Here is a 16566-nt window from a genome sequence, read left to right as displayed (position 1 = left end):
GCAGAGGGCGGTATGCCCTGCCTCATGACCAATCCCCGGACAGGGCAGCTCTTGGTGGAACTAAGCCAACAGACATGGCCACATCCTTCTGTGACCATTCTAGAGCTGTGGGGCTAAACATCCTTTGGGGGAGAGCCTGGTAGTGGACACAGGGAACATAGCTGGGCTCTTCCCCACCCAGTGCACTCATGTGCCATCAAACAGCCCCGTCACACCAACGGGGGTACCCTGACCTGCTGCAGGAGACAAAACATGGCAGCTGTAAGGGCTGTGTGTTGGCGGGCGAGGAGCTTGGCACCCAGATCTGGGCAGCCTTGCCTACGAAGCTGCTGGTGTACAGCCTGCACAAGCTGGTGGTAGGTGCCCACCACGTCCATGAGCGCAGCCCCGAGCTCCTGCTGCCTCTGCCTGCAGAGCTGGCAGTGTGTCACCTGGAAGCAGGCCACTGCCAGCTGAACAAGGTGGTCAAATGTCACCCTCAGCGCAGCCTGCAGCTCTTTGAGGGGCTGTTCTGTTCTCAGGAGCTCCTGGCAACTGGAGAGCAGGTCCCGGGAGGCTAAGCCAAGGGCACCCTTGCTCTCAGCACCCTGCTCTGCACATTGATCTTGCAGGTGGGTTGCTTCGTTCCCAGAGAGCTTCCCCACAACCTCTTGAAGCTCTGTGGTGTAGGCTAGGAAGCGGGAAAAATCTGCAGGGCTCATCCATGCTTGGTCCTTCAGCTGGCTGAGGGCTTGGACATGAGGGTCCCACCATGCCACATCCCTAGCAATGGAGACTGGGTAACTGCTCACAGGGGTCCCAGGAAGACTGCAGCTACTGGATGGTGGGGTGGTGAGGGGCCCCAGAAATGTGTTGCAAATGGGGATGGTGGTTTCACGTTCCCCCTTGTCATCAGGCCTGTGGAAGCAGCTGATATAGGACAGCTGACAGCTGCACTTGTCCGTCCTAAGCTGTGGCGGAGATGTCTTCTTCATTGTGGAAAAACCCAAGGACCTGGTCATGATGGGGTCAGAAGGGGTCTGCCCATCCTTCTTGTGGTTAAAGCAGAGGAAGGAGTGTTTTGAAGCCCCATGGTCTCCTGCAGTTTTCCCCAACGAGCCCAGGGGAATTGGGCATGAGGAGACGGAAAGCCCTAGAGTCAGAGGAGAGTCTTTCCCCACGTCAGCAGCCTGCTCTCTGGGAAGAGGAGTCTGAACAGGCCGTGGCTGTTTGAGAGCCACATTTCCTGTATCTTTTCTGGCCTTTCCTTCATCCAGCCACTGGCTGATTATCAACTCTTTCTCAAAGGGTGGTCCAGCTGGGGATGTTTGCATCTCCCTTCTGAGAGCATCAGCCCCCAGGCACCCACTGGTATTCTGAGAGGCCAAAAGCTCTAGTGGGATATCTGCCCTTTCCTGAGATGGGCTGGGTGATGTGAGGTCTGTCCTCACTCCAAATGAGAGCCAAGAGAGGCGAGTCACAACCCCTGAAGTGCTGCTGCAGTCTGTTAAGAGCTGAGTTGCATCTGGAAAACCCATGTGATTTTTATTGTGCACTTTCCGTAAGGCCTCCTTGTTTATCACGGGTCTGCTTTTTGCTTGTGACAAGACATTGTCACTGCTGTTTTCAGCACAGTTGTCATGATTAGCTTTTCTTTCTTCACAGGGAGCTGGCAGAGGTTCCTCACACAGTGCTTGCCTCCCAGCCGTGGGGAGTTCCTGGTCCTGGGCCACCTCATGGGGAGAGGCCATACAGGGGCCATGTTCTGATGGCAGCTCTGTGTGTTTGTTAGCAGGGCAGTTCACCTCTTGGCCCAGGAATGGGGATACATCACCAGCCTTGTGCTGGGCTGCCATCACCTCACCCACCTCCTCCAGTGCCACTCGGGCCAGACAGCCTTCAGTGGCCACACAGGTCTCCTCACTCAGCCATCCAGTATTTGTCTTCATGGAGGAACTTTCCTGGGCAGCTCTGCTTTGTCCACCAGGAAGGGGCACTGCTTCCTCCAGGAATAGGAAAGGTGGATGTACAGCATGTGCAGGTTGGAGGCCACCGTCCACATGTATGTCAATGACTGCACTTTCCTCCCTGTGCTGGTCACCCTGCAGGCGAACAGCTGAAATGGAAGAAACCACTGAGTCAGTCACCGATTTTGTTTCCATGGTGTCAGGCTCCATTTCCATCAGGTCTGAGGGTGGGTTTGTGCTAGCAGTGTCTCTCTGGGCCTGGGTGGTAGCAGGAAATCCCAGCTCTGCATCCTTCTTGATGTCCTCTGAGGAGGGTGGAGTGGGGGGCTGAGCAAGGAGTGAGGCTGGTGGTGGCCAAGAGCAGCAACTCTGCAGGGAGCCTGGCAGAGCCAAGGGGAAAGTGACCTGTGAGGTGTAATCGGTTTTCAGGAAAGATCTCCTCTTCCTCAGGCTCTTGGCGTATGTCAGCTCCTTCTCCTTTCTGTGTTTCTCCCTTGCTGTCTGCCTTGTCATCAGGTTTTCCCCCAAGCTGTAACACCTTGGTTTCTTTAGGATGCAGGAGGAGTTGTCTGTACCCTCCCAGGACGTCATACTGTAGCCTGCTGGCAAGACAAAAAACATGCAAGTCAAGAAATAGGGCCAGACAGCAGAATATCCACACATCTACACAGTGGGCCAAAAAGCTCTTAACACAGGCCCTACAACTGCAGACATAAATGTTTGGCAGCAAAGCCTGGCTCCCAAGTACCAAAGTAAACTGTCTCTTATGTTATGATCAAGCACCTACTTGGAATCAGCTATGTCAAGAAAAATAAAGAGTCTGGGCCTGTGGCTACAAAGACTGAAGTCCATGATTAGTGATGAAGGGCACTGGATAGTCTCTCACCTTGTTTACTGGAGTCAGTTGATCTGACTGCAGGCACAGCAACTATAATTCTCAAGTTAAATTTGGTGGAATTAGCAGCAGCTACAGAGAGCACTGCCTACAGCTGTAAATTTATTAATGTTGAATAGAAACATTATCCAGCCTGGATATTTAGATGATAAAAATTTCCAGAGATTACAATTTTGTGCCTGAACATGGTGTTGTTACCATGCGTGAATGCAAAAGCCAAAATTGTTCTAACTACACAAAACAAATTCTTAAGAAGTTCAGTTAATGTTGAAAGAGCTGATCATTTCAGAAACAAGAATCCTCTCCTTTCTGAGAAAACACAACTACCAGGGAGCTGCTCAGCCACAGGACTCCTTGACTCAGTTATGTGACATGCCCCTGACCCAAAAATTACTTTTCATCTCAGGGTGCATGGAACAATAATGTTTTACAGCTTTGAACTTTTCTCAGCTTGAGGGAAGATAGCAGAGTGAAGGTACTGCCTGAGAGTGTGAATATTTGCCGTAAAGCTCCCTGTCACTGCAAGGACACACATCTTTCCTGTGTTCTGTTTCTGGGACCCATCACTTTTTTCATTACTGAAGATTCAGCCTACACAGAAGGATGCACAGAACTTCCTCATGCAGCATGTTGGCTTCAGGATCAGGCAGAGCCATACAATAGTATTCTGGAATTCCTGCAGAAACCTGGGAACTTTCCAGAATGCCAAACTCATTTGAAGACTGACTTTTTCTGGGATCCAATGCTTGGATGTGATGACAAATCTCCCTGCAAAGTTGCAGCTTTGACCCACGTGTGCACATCCACTGTATTTCTGCTGAAGAGTGGCTTATGAAGAATGGGTGTTCAAAGGTCCTTCAAAAATCTTAGGAAAACTATGAAGAGGTGAAAGATGATCCCTCCAGGAAGACTGACACAGGAAACAAGCAACACCCTAGCCCAGAGGGTGGAGGGAAGGTGACCTGCAGTGAGTGGGTGAGCCTTTACCTGCCAGGGCATCCGGAGGGCTGAGCCTGTCTGCAGCATCATAGAACTCCTCCTCAGAGCTGGTGTCACCAAAGCCCGGGGGCGGCTCCAAAATGAGGTCGCTCCCCTCTGCCATCTGTTCTGTTCCACATGGTGCCTTTTCCTGGGCAGACTCATCTTTCCAAGGACTTCTTGGAGGGCTGTGACTGATGTTGCTCCTCTCCACGCTGCCTCCGGGGGATGTGCTGTAGCACAGGCTGTAATAGCCCATGGTGTTTCTCTCAGACAGCTTGGTCTCCAGCATGGGCGCACCAACATCCTCCCCTCTCTGCTCAGAGGGGCTGTCTTCACATCCAGGCTCCTCTACATGTGGTACCTGCAAGAAACAGAAGTAGTCTCTGTTTTCTGGCCTGCTGGAGCCTCCTGCAGCACTAATGGGGAAGAAGCTCTTGTCTGAGTTGCTCATCTCCTGCACTGTTGGTGTGTAGAAGTGGAAGAACTCTGGCCTGGAGGAAGAGCAAGCTTCCAACTCATCTTCCTCTAGTGCATCCATAGAGTCACTGGAGCCACTTGTCTTAAATCCTCGACTCTCGGTGTTGGCTGAATCTGAAGCCTCAGATGTGCTGTCTGTTGCATTGCCACCCCCATCACATTGGTCACTCCCTCCAGCTTGGGGCTTTGTTCTGTCCTTCTCCAGGCTGTGGAGCTCTCCGAGCTCCTTGTTGCATTCAGGATGGGCACTGCTGTATGCTATAGGAGTGTCCAAGCAATGCTCTGAGGAGGAATCCAGCTCCCAGGAGTCTTCAGAGTCACTGCAGGTTCGAGATTCGTACCCTGGGATTTAAACATATCCATCAGCCTGTCCTTTGCAGTGGCAAGGAAGAGACAAGAGTTATGAGCCAGACAAGAGTTATGAACTTGTCTGCACAGCAGGGACTGAAAAATCCCAGAGAGCTCTGCCCTCACTTGCTCATCAGAAAACAACGTGAAGATGCAATCTGACCTGCAGGGCCATAACCTGTCAGCGGAGGCTTGGTCCCTCCTGCCTGCTTTGCCTAGTTTTACTGCAGGGCAGTACCCAAGGAAGCTGCAGAACAGCAGCCCACTAGCTCGTTGCCGAAAGCCTCAGACCGCAACCCCTATGAGGCTGGAGTTACCCTGACAAGGGAGAGGACAGCATGGCAAACAGATCCTCTCTCTCCTCGCTGACGGATGCCAGCAGAGGGGAAGTTGTTCAGGAAGTTGGTAAAAGAGCACAAGTGCTCAGTAACAGGTTTGCCATTTCGCCAACAGGCCCTCAGCCTTCACTTCTTGGGAAAAGCTGCCAATTACTGCTGCTCTTCCCCTGCCTGACATGCCTGGGGTTGATGGAAACCTGGCACTGCCTGCACCAAGGCCAACAGTTTTAATAATTGGCCACTGCACACCCCTGGGCTACTGTTCTAGCGTGATGCTATTCCCAGGAGGGAATAACACCTCTAATGCTGGAGGATCCACCCACTTTCTCCCCACCCCTTGGCAAAAAAATGGCTGGGTTTTTTTAAACCTTCTTCAGCTGAGACACGGTGCAGTTGCTGTTTTTTCTCTCCCCAGGTAAATATGGAGACATTTGCATCCACGAACAGTCTGTAATAGCCAATGATGAGGCAGACGAGATCTTTTGCACTGTTTGATTCCAGCAGCAGAGTCAGCAGCTTTTTTTATTTATTTATTTGGGGGGCGGCAGGGGGGAGAAAACAGTAAAAAATGTTAGAATAAACAAATATTGCTTATACCACAATCTGCAGGAACACGCTGTACACAGAAAAGACACTCCCTCTCTCCCATACTGACATCATTGCAGAGCACTCTGTTTTGGCATGAGGCACAGAGAAAGAAGAGAAATTGTTTTTCTCGCTTTTTGTTTCTTTGGTATGGAGATCCCCAGGAAGAATCACTTTTCTTCAGTCATTTTGTATTCTTCCTACAAGCTTTCCCTTCTCACTCTGTTCTAAGCCTTTTGCACTGATGACCACCAGCTAAATGTCAGATTTTGAGAATAGATGGTGTGAATGACTCCCCGCCTTGTTCTCTGGCCCTGACACAGCCACACGCTGGCCATCAAGAAAGCATTGCTTACCTTCAGATCCTGCAGGTAGATTTTCACCATGCTCACTTTTTCAGACTCCTCCGTAAGCTCCACCCTGCTGATGTTTGCAAACTCTGCCAAACTTGTTATGATGTTGAGCTTATTATTGATAATCTGGCTCACCCCGTACTTGGCACCCACCAGCAAGGCAACGTACGATTCTCTGTCCTGTAGCTGTAGGGGGAGAGGTTAAATCTGTAGCCAAAATCTGAGCAGGAACCCATTTACCTGTGCTGGGCAGGGACTCTTCAGCCACCCGATCTTGTGTGGTATCTTTTAACACTAGACTCTCTTTACAGCTGGGCTGCAACCAGCTGCAAAGGGAGCCCCTCGTTACTTACAGGTTGTCAGGTCACCTGCTCCTGGCCATTCTCTTCTCTGGCTTGGGGACCGCCAGTTCCCCTGTGCCCTCAAGGCAGGTGGCCCCAGAGATGCACCAGCCATCTAGCAGATCCAAAGAGGTGGTCAGCAGCAGGTTGCTATCAGAAGTGTCACCTGGCAGGCTGCACCAGATGGACCCAGTGAGACCTACTGGAGCTGGCTAGAAACTTCAGGAAGGCATTTTTGGTTTTGGAAGAAATGTCAACACTTTGTTAGGATCAGACACTTAAAAAAATTAATGCCCACATAATTTGGCAGAAACACTTCAATTTGCACACAAGTATAAACCTAGGCATTACTGCAACCCATCAGTAAGATCCTCCTCTGGTACAGAATTACCTGCACTGCTCAGCTCTCTGCACAAAACAGCTTGTGGTCCACAGTTTAGTACAGATCCAAGTGGGAACAGAGAAAAAAAAAGCCCAAGAAACCTCTTGTGAAAAGAGTAGTGTTCTCTTTTACAGTAAGGTTTAAGCGTGGCCAGTATCTTTTCAAGAGTTTTTGAAACCTCCCCAGATCTCTCAAGTACTTTATGACATACAAAATGTAGACAGAGCTCATCTGAAGAGCAAGAGCCACAACTTTCAATTGGAAAAAATATGCATAATTATTGTGTAGGGTGATATGTTATTCACTTCAATGGAACTATGCTGAGTTACCCCAGCAGAGTGCCTTACCCATATTTATCATGATGTCCCAGAACAGGAAAAAAGTGGTGTGACCGGAGCTGGCTGAAACAGCATCACCAGAGCTAATGCTACATTTTCTATGAGCATCAAAGCAAAGACAGGGAAGGAGACTCAGTAAGAGGTTGCTAGTCTCACATCAACAGTCAGTTCAGAAAAATATTTAAACATTTCTGCTTTAGAAAAGGTTTGCTTTGGTTAAGACATGATCTACCCACTGGTAAAGAAAAAGGCTTAAAAAAAGCTTCTTGTGCCCTATCTTTGCAGTTATTGTCCAAGTACACTGCCATAGGAGATGCACAAAGCAAGGCAATAAGACAGTATGTCAAAACCAAATTACATAAGTAAACAGCACTCGTACCATCATGGTGGCATTAAAGATCTTCCCATTGTACATCTTCAGGTCTCCCAGTATTTGCAAGTAGCTCAGGCGCACTTGGACTGCTGCGAGCATATGCTTCATTTTGCAAGAGAAGAAATACTGTTTAGAAACATGACATGAATAAGGTTTTCCAGGTAGCCTGTAGGCCAGAAGATGTTCTTTTCACACAGGACTTACTAATTGACCAATACATCTAGCTTGCTCTGGATAGGCAATAGATCTGTACAGGACCATCCCACACTACCACATTTGCCATCTGGCAACCCCACAAGCAAACCGCAACAGAACACACTATGCAGGGAAATTGGAGTGCATGCACAGCACAGGGAGTTACAAGAGGAAAAGATAGGAGAAAAGCCCCAAGTGGTCCCGTAGAGAGGAAAGATATTGCCTCTTTGGCCCCGAGAGATGCTGCTGGCATCCTGGGAGGCACCTTGAACCCAGGGGACGCATACTACCTTCTGCCGAGGGTCCAGTAGCACCTGGTTCCGCTTCATGTGGTAGCTGATAGCTTTCTTGATATCCTTCCCTCTCATGTTTCGAAGCAAAGTTGGTGAGATGAAGTTTTCGATTCCCCAGTCCTTCCTGCCAGAAAGATGGGAAGGGATCAAAGGGAGTCCCAGCTGTGCTGTCCACCAGCAACACAGGAATGCACAGAAGGGCAGCTGGCCAGAGGCAGAGAAGGGCAAAGGCACCGTGCCAGTCCAGGTGCTGGTGTTACAGGGTGCTGTAACATGTTCAGATGGCTCATGCAACACGACTGCCTCACTCAAATTCACTTCTGTTTGCATCTGCTACTGGGTCAGGAGATAGGTTTGGACGAACACACACTTCCATGCAGAATACATGTCTTTACACGGTTATACAGGAGACAATCTACAAGCTTAGTCAGCATAATGGTCCCATCTGACCTTGCCACCCAGAGGATGAAGATTCTGTCTTTACATTCACTTTACTTTGATTACAAGATTACTATTTTTTAACATCTCCAGTTCCCTAGGCCCAAAAATGTGGGCCATCTGTTCTGCTGAAGAGTTTATTCAGCCGAAGCATTAAATAGCCAGGAATTAAGAACGCTGCAGTTGCCTGTAGTTGCTTCTCACTCTCCACTAACTGCACATGGTTGGGTATGTCTGGCTGTACGCAAGGAACCAGTGGTGCTTGCATGGGCTGACAGAGCCTGAGTGCTGCAGTTACCACACAAATATCTGTTATTTAATGATTGGCTCATCACAAGTTCTTAAAGCAGGGTTGTTCTTTAGGGGAGGTACACTGACATACAGCACAACGCACCTGCTGCTTGCAAAAGCATTTTTCAGGATTTTTTTTGCATATCCCATTACTTCACAGGACCTATCACTTATACTGAAATTAGATATTTCTGATATAGTTGTGGTGGATTAAGAGATGTAAAGTGCTGGCTGTGCAAAGTACTCTCAACTACTGCATGCAAATCTTAGTATACTGGCAGGAGCAGCCTGGGTAACAGTACTATGTGAGAGATTTGCAATTTCATGTCCCTGTTCTAGCTACAGATCAGAACCTCCCTCTGCTTAGGGATGTGCCCAGATGTTATACTGTCCATATCATTCAGGCAGCTCAGCAAGTTAAAGACAGGGAGGCTTGTGAAGCCACCTTGCCCTACAATGACTGGCACAACTAGGAGACTGCAGTCTCTTTGGGTCAGAGACAGTCTTCTATCCAGACCTAAAGACTGGGCAAACATAGAGCTGATGCCACTTTTAGTTGGCTCCTTATTTTGCCAGGCTTAGTCACAACATAACACAGAAATCTGTGAACTTACTCAATGTATTTCAAGGATACTTTCTGTGGCTGAGCACAGGCATAGATCCTCTCCTGTATGTGCAGAGCAGCCAGGCGTAATGCCACACTGCATTTCATTTCCACAGCAAATCTTTCCTGAAGCACATCACTGCAGCTCTGGAACAAACAGAGCTGAGTTAGCATGATGATGGGAAGTCAAGAAGTCATCAGGATAAGACCTCTGATATGACTACTGTGTGTCAAATAAAGGGAGTCACCCAGCTCATTTCAATCTCATTCTGGTAAAAAGCCAAGCATAAGTTGATTTAAGAATTTAAGGCAAAATTAATCCAAATGCTCTGTTCTTAAGTGCTCTGCATTTCGCGTTCATGTAATTGAACTGGCCTGAAATATGCTTTGGTTTAAAGCAGAAATGAGAACTGGGTGAGAAGAGATCCTGAAGCATGGAATGCCTCGATTTCACCTGCAGGTAGAGATATTCGAAGGCTATTGGGTCTTCCTGCAGGAGGTCTAAGGGATCCTTTGGGACAAAGCAAACTCTGAAGAGGCACCGGTAGTCGTGAGATTCTCTTTTTTGGACCACCTGCAACAGACAAACAGCATCATGCCACAACTACTGCTGTAGTCCCCCCCTTCATGAATGCATAGTAGGCCTCTGGCTTGTACGAACTCACAGAAATCATCTAAAGCTACTGCCAGGTGGGATGGCTGCAGATTAACCATTGTCCTTAGCAAATTCAAGGAGACATTGCTAGCATTTGTAATTTTATCTTTGATTCTTCTTCTGGTTTTTCCTTCTCCCTGTGGTAGCTTGGAAGTCCTTTGACAGCAAAACTTTGATAAATATCCGTTGATCTCATATACTTGCAGTATTACCAGGACAGAGGCTTCAAGGCAGAGGAAGGGGCAAGCTTCTCTGCTTTTAATTTCAGTCATAAGAAACAGCAGCCCTAAACAGACACTTGGATCATCATCATAATGTCAGTGCAATGTTAAGACCCCTGGGTTGTACATTAGCATATTTTATTCTGGGTGAATCCCATACAAGCTCACCAAGTGAAACAAAGCAGAAATTCTCAGGCACATGTGGTCAGTGGTAGGACGGTGTTAGCTACCGAACCTCTTTGCATCACAGTGGATCACCAACAAGTCAACAGCATGGAGATAAGACTCCCAAGCAGGCACATACTCACAAATTAGATTAATCAAGAATTACTAGCAGAACAACAGAATTACTAACAGAGCTAACCTCATGTTTGCAGGACACAACTTTTGATTTAGAATTTAATCAAAGTGGCACCTGGCTGGGTTAACTCTCTGACTACCTAGGGAACTGTAAATAGCTGGGTATGCAGCTATTTTAAGACAGTCTGAAATAGTCATCTGTAGATATCAGGTGGCAAAAAGCATGCTCACGTGCAATTGCTTTACGTGGTTCAAGCAATAACAGCCCATGGGCATTGCTCTGTGGGCTCTCTAAATGGAGCGAGACACTTTTGAAAGCACCACTTCTCCAGGGGCTCTGATTAATGCAGTGGTAACACATGCGACAGGCAGAGAGAAGAGGACAGCATCTCTGAAGATGGGGCCCAGCTCGCTCCCTGTTGTGACACCTGCAGAGCTAAGCTCTCCCTGCACCTCCCTGGCCACAATTCATTCCTGCTGGTGCCCCACCCCAGCACATCTGCAGGGGCATGTGAGGGGGTCTTCTCACCTGCTCAATGAGCTCCTCCTCATGCAGCAAGTGGATCTTTGCCACGTTGTACTGCTCCTCTAGAGCGAGGGCAAAGTATGCGATGCTCCGGATGGAGAGCTTCTCCTTCAAGGTGAGAATGATGTCCTGGAAAGGGAAGGCACATAGATGGTCAAACAGAATTTAGACACAGTTGCTGAGCACTGCTAGCACACCGCATGAATGTGGATGATTCTAGCCTGCCGCTGGCAGCCGTGTAGGACAGCACTGAAAGGGCAGTGGCCAGACAAAAAATTCTCTGCAGCCAAGAACATGCTTGGTGCTGCAACACAGAATGAACTTTTTAATGCTGTTTCACAGGAAACCAGTGCCTATATGATGTACTGCCTTTCCCTCTTCAGTGACAGCTTCTGAACACATTGACCTAGACAGACCACAGAGGTCTCGAGGTTAGAGAAAACCTGCAAGTTCATCAGAAGTGGAGGTACAGGAGATGATAACCAATTTGGGACACCAAGCACAAGCTTGGCAGTTAGCTGCTGTGCTATCCCAGCTGGACATCTGAGCAATAAAAGAATATGCCAGCCAGGCAGTTGGCAGGACGGTGGTCAGAGCCACCCATGTCCACTGATGCCAGCCAGCTGGTACGGAAGGGAGCCAAGGGAACTGCAGGGGAAGCACAGATAAAGGGAGGACAACACATTTCAGTAGATCAGGAGGACAAGGTAGGGAAACTGCAGCTCGCTGTGGTAAGAATGCAGTAAGATGCAAACTTCAAGGTTTAATAGGCATCAAATCCATTTCCTAGAGTTGCATGTCCTGGGCTGCTTCATGCTTAAAGTTTTGGCCTTACAGTTTTTAGTTTGGTGGTGTTGGAACACTTTCTGTCGCCCTTGATCCAAATGTTTGCTGTTACCCATTGTAGTTTTCTAGAACTCTATGACACTTTTTGAAGAAACTAGAAAGAACGGGTGAAAAACACTGCTCCCCACCAATAAACAAGGATTTGAGAGCATAACTGTGAAAATCTTACCAAATTTGACTGAAACTGATGTTTCAGTTGTACGGAGAATTCTGCTGGAATACTAAGTGTCATGGAAATAGCTAGGTTTATTTTTGGCAAACAGAAAAAAAAAAAGCCTTGACAGTACAAATGGAAAGACAACTCCGTTGACTCACTCAACCCTCTTGAAGTAAGCATAGATGTTTGACTCATCTCAGTTTTAAGCAAGGATCTCTCAAACAACAGGAACTTTTGAAAACAGCTAACTTAGGAGGCTTTTTAACCATTTGAGTGTTTCTGTCAGGATGCTGGTTAAGGGTTGCATTCAACTCCAGCAGGGAAAAATTTGTTCCAGGTCAGAGGTGAGCAACTCAAGTCAAACATGAAGAGCTAGCTAATCCATCTTTTAGAAGTTAATCCCTTGCAGATGGGCATTCAAATCTCTCTTTACAACTCATCTCCCCTTTCCTTACTACCTCTTTGCTTTGTTTCATCATTTTCTTTTTCTCTGATCTGCAAGTCACAAGACTTGCAGAGACTTACTTGCATGAGACACCACAACAGTTTTGTGAAGTTTGGATGAACTAGACAATAAACTCCTTTTTGAGGAACATTTTCAGTGCATTATAAATAAAATCTCCTTTCTTTTCCCGTTAATATTTTTTCAGCCTGATAACTCCAGAATGTCTGTCTGTCATGCGTCTTTTCCACAGTAACTGCACTGCTGCAGGACTTCATATATCCTTTAAAGAAATTATGGCCTCCAATCACTGTGCACAGGCAAATCTTATTAACTCCAACATAACTACTGAGCAGCTCTAAAGATCAGGCTAGAAAAGCTTAAAAGTTTGTAAGCCTATGTCTAAACATGGAAATTATGGGAAGTGCTAGATTAATGGCTCTGGAGAGCAGCACCTTGTATGAGGCTCTGGAGAGCAGCACCCTGTATGATGAGAATGATGGTAACTTGTCTATAACGCCTTCAAACACAAGTGATCCTAGGGAGGTGCTACTGCTTTTCCATCTCAAGGGGTTAATCAGTTTTCATGTCTCCACAGGGAAACATTTTCACCAGTGCAGAAATGAGGCTGGAACATGGACAGGCACTTTAAGTAACAACTGGCACAATTGCACTTGCTGAGTTCACATGATATCCAAACCTGGACTCTGCTGTCCAGGTCCCAAGCCAGGAAGTCTTGTTCTCCCTCTCAGGGATGCATGTTGTCACTGCTACATTAAACAACCTCCTCTGTATTCTGCCATGTGGTTTCCAAGGAAAGCAATGTTTGTGCAGACAACTGCTCATCTGCCAGTGCCCCACCAACCTGCCCTCTTGCCCTACTTCAATCATACTTCACGAAGCTGTAGTGGCCTCATCACCAAGTTTCCACAAGTTCTGTGAAAACCAGCTGCTGAGAAGAAAGCAGAGATGAACCAAAGCAACACCTCCTCTGCAGGAAGGGCATGGAAAATCCACATGCTCAACATCAGTTGGCAATCCAGTTCCCACTAGCTGGCCAAAACCAAGAAGTTGCAAGTTCCTCTACATGCACGTTTGCTACTGGATTGAATTCAGGTGGTGGGAACAAAGACAGACAAACAAGCATTGTTACCTTCACAGTAGTGCTCATCTCAAACCTGAAAGCCTTCGTCTGTCCATTTTCCAAGTACACCTTGAGAACGTTGGGCATACAAAGAAGAGAATTCCCCTGCAGAACAAAAGCAACAGCACTAATCGTTGGACATTAAGCCTCTAGGCACTAAGCTGCTCTGCCTGACACAGCACATCCTTGTATAAATCAAATTTTTTCTCTGCTTCTGCAATCCTCTTCTGCGGCACCAAGCTTTATTCCCTGATTATGCTTCTGGCACAGAAGGGAAAGAGAGCATAACAAATGCCTTTACCATAAACTCCAGCCAGTGGAAGAGTGGCATGTGGCCCAGTTATGCCCACTGTTCAGTTTCCTACATGGCACAGGAAGATCTGGCAGGTACTGAAAGCTGAGAGTCATCCTCCCTGCTCATTACCAGAAAAGCAGTGATGTCTGCTGGAAAAGACATCTTCCCATTACCGAGCAGCAGGCAGTACTAACCCCCACAACAACACTTTCCCACTGGCAGCAGCCATGACTTCAAGAGCTACCCAAACCTTCCATGCTACCATGAATAGATCTTGCACACCATGTGAAGGCTGTAGGATTCAGCTAAACATGCAGTGGTACTTTTATTGAGCATTCCCCTAAAATTTGTGACCCTGGGCCTTCCCAAACAGGAGATGATGTCACCAGAGTTTGATGAGATACGTCTCAAATGCATTAGACAAGGCAATGACTCTCATAGCAAAAGCACCTCCATTGGGTGCTCTGAGAAGGGTTTGGGAACTTGGCCTCTGTCCTCTGGGGCTGTCTCGAGCTGCACCTTTCAGCCTTCTACCTTACTCCTTTAGTAGAGTTCATTTGCACCATCCTTCTTTTCAGCCTTATTCTTCTTGTTCAGTGCCGAGGTTTACTCCTCCACCCTTCGACTTCCCATTCAGCATTTTTTTTCTTATGTTCTTGGGCCAGTGTGTTCCTCCAATCTTAGAGTTTATCTACTTGTCATGACAGTCTTAAGGTTGAGAATGGCATTTCTAAGATGATCTCCCCGGTTTCATTTGCTGTGCAACACCTTATAAATCTCAGAACCTTGGTCCCTCTTAATAGACAGCCCATATACCCTGGAAGTACTACCAGAACAAACACTACTGAATCTTGTTCCTTGCTCCTCCACTCCCTGTTTTGTGGGGTTCAAGCTGACTACAGTCATCACTGAGAAAAAAGAGTGAACACTGCCACCATTCCTGAGCCTAAGCTCTAACTCCTTTGTGCTAAGTAGCACAAACACATCTTTGACAGGCTTTGGGTCCTCCATCAATTTCAGAAAAGCAATGTTGGTTTACACCAACTGCACTTTTTCTCTGATAGCTCCTGCAGGCACAGGTTATCATATGAATGGGGCCTTGTACAGCCTGCACACAGCAGAACTTGAAATCTATATATAGAAAGTCATATACAAGTATCATCACTTTCCTAGTCAGATCCAGTGAACTGGCCAGAACACCCAGATGAGATTTCTCTCCTTTTATGCAGGCTCTAACAGACCACTATGAATTAATTCTGAAAGCTTCTGCTGTGGCTTAAGTAGTTGTACCCCTCCTGTTTTGTCTGGTGCAAGGTTGATATACTCCACGTTACAGCTAGGCCCATGGCTTCTAATAATACACAGACTGATGCTGACCTCAGGATCCTGAGGGACCTATCTCTCGCATATCATTCAGTTATATGGAAACCCATAAGAAGTTCACAACAGAAAATGGAGGCTGGATAGCATTGAGGCTTATTAACAATTTATGTTCCCAAACTGGAGTTTCAGGTTTCAACTGCAGAAGGCAGCCTCTGGGTTCCTTCCAGTTGCCACAAAGATCATTTTAGCAATGCTCCATTAAGATGACAAGAGTAGTACATTTACTGAAACAGGAGGCTTTGCAGTTTTCCAGGGAGTAATGCCCATTTTGGCTGTCTTAATACATCAATCCGATGAAAGAAAAGCAGCTCTAAAACACTCAAGCAGAGCAGCTACTCTCTATGGTGAATAATGATTTTCCAGAAAGAAGTCATAAATATGCAACAAATTTATTTGCTCTTCCTTTGTGCTAATATTTTACTGCTCAAAACAGGGTCCGTATGCAACTGTTGACAAGGGAAGCTAACACCAGTGGGACCTCAACACCCAAATGAATTTCTCTTACCTTTATGTTCTCATTAAATGAATGGCAAACTATATATTAATTGTGTCCCTCCTCTGCACTCACAAAGGTATGATTAACCTAGTTTGGCAGAATATTGACAGAGGCTTTGTACGAAGTGCACAGTACAGCATCCCCTCCAGGAGTCTACCTTCAAACCTCTCAAAACCTACCTTGCAATCAGTAAGTGAATGGCACAGATCTGAGACCTCCATGCACTGCAACATCAGTGCCCAGCCTCTGGCTGAAACAGCTCCATGGAAGCTCCTGAGCAGATACTAGTGTGAACCTCCAGCTATAAGAAAAAGCAGAGACCGCTGGCATTTTCAAGTCTGGCTGTATCACGCAACCAGCCTTGCCCAAGGCCTCTCAGTCACCTCTGCCTGGGACCACTTCCAGAGCATATCCTCCTCTTCCCTATTCCCTGCCTTGTGAGCTCTGTGGCCTGTGTGTCACATCTCCCAACCACATGAGGTGTCCAGTACCTGGCTTCTGTGTCAGGAAGGGTGGCCCAGCTGCCGTAATGCTCAGGTAGGATCCCACACAGACCTGTCATTGAGATCTGAGGGATGTGAACACAGCCCTCGGTAGAGCAGAGATGAGCCTTTTAGCAGCTCCAGCACATCTGGCAACAACTTGGCAGGAAGGAAAGGATCCCTGAATCTAGAGAGACTTACTGGCAAACGTGTCAGCAGTCACACCTGACCCTCTCCTGCTCTGGAGAGCAGGCCAGAGCAGGAGAAGGAATACTGATAAGCCTGGAGTCAGGCACAGGTGCCAAAGCATTTGCACTGTGCTTGTCTAATAGGCTGGTGACATCCACGGCACCTCTGGCTGCACCTCTGCTCTGGTGCAGAAGGAAAGAGGAAATGCCTGCGACAGGGAAGGCTCTGCCTGAGCTGGATCAGGAAAGCTCT

At 47.4% G+C, this 16566-nt stretch overlaps 1 protein-coding gene across 3 annotated transcripts in view; it reads right to left on the bottom strand.

The window, feature by feature from the left end:
* Positions 1 to 9: 9 nt before the first annotated feature.
* Positions 10 to 16566, bottom strand: part of FRMPD1 (FERM and PDZ domain containing 1) — a 43224-nt gene continuing 26667 nt past the window's right edge. For 2 of the 3 annotated variants that reach the window (XM_049795225.1, XM_049795226.1), the window contains 10 exons: positions 13479 to 13574; positions 10884 to 11009; positions 9633 to 9752; positions 9189 to 9325; positions 7843 to 7969; positions 7364 to 7483; positions 5927 to 6109; positions 5354 to 5501; positions 3829 to 4641; positions 10 to 2548 (listed from right to left, as the gene is read on the bottom strand). In XM_049795225.1, the coding sequence (XP_049651182.1) occupies positions 210 to 2548; positions 3829 to 4641; positions 5354 to 5501; positions 5927 to 6109; positions 7364 to 7483; positions 7843 to 7969; positions 9189 to 9325; positions 9633 to 9752; positions 10884 to 11009; positions 13479 to 13574 (4209 nt within the window). In that variant the 3' untranslated portion in view covers positions 10 to 209. The remainder of the gene's footprint in view (positions 2549 to 3828; positions 4642 to 5353; positions 5502 to 5926; positions 6110 to 7363; positions 7484 to 7842; positions 7970 to 9188; positions 9326 to 9632; positions 9753 to 10883; positions 11010 to 13478; positions 13575 to 16566) is intronic. The other variant, XM_049795227.1, reaches the window with a different exon arrangement.

This window comes from Accipiter gentilis, chromosome Z (assembly GCF_929443795.1).
Source record: "Accipiter gentilis chromosome Z, bAccGen1.1, whole genome shotgun sequence".
Taxonomy (NCBI): domain Eukaryota; kingdom Metazoa; phylum Chordata; class Aves; order Accipitriformes; family Accipitridae; genus Astur; species Astur gentilis.
Note: the sequence above shows the minus strand (reverse complement) of the source record. Positions and strands in the feature narration are given on the sequence as shown.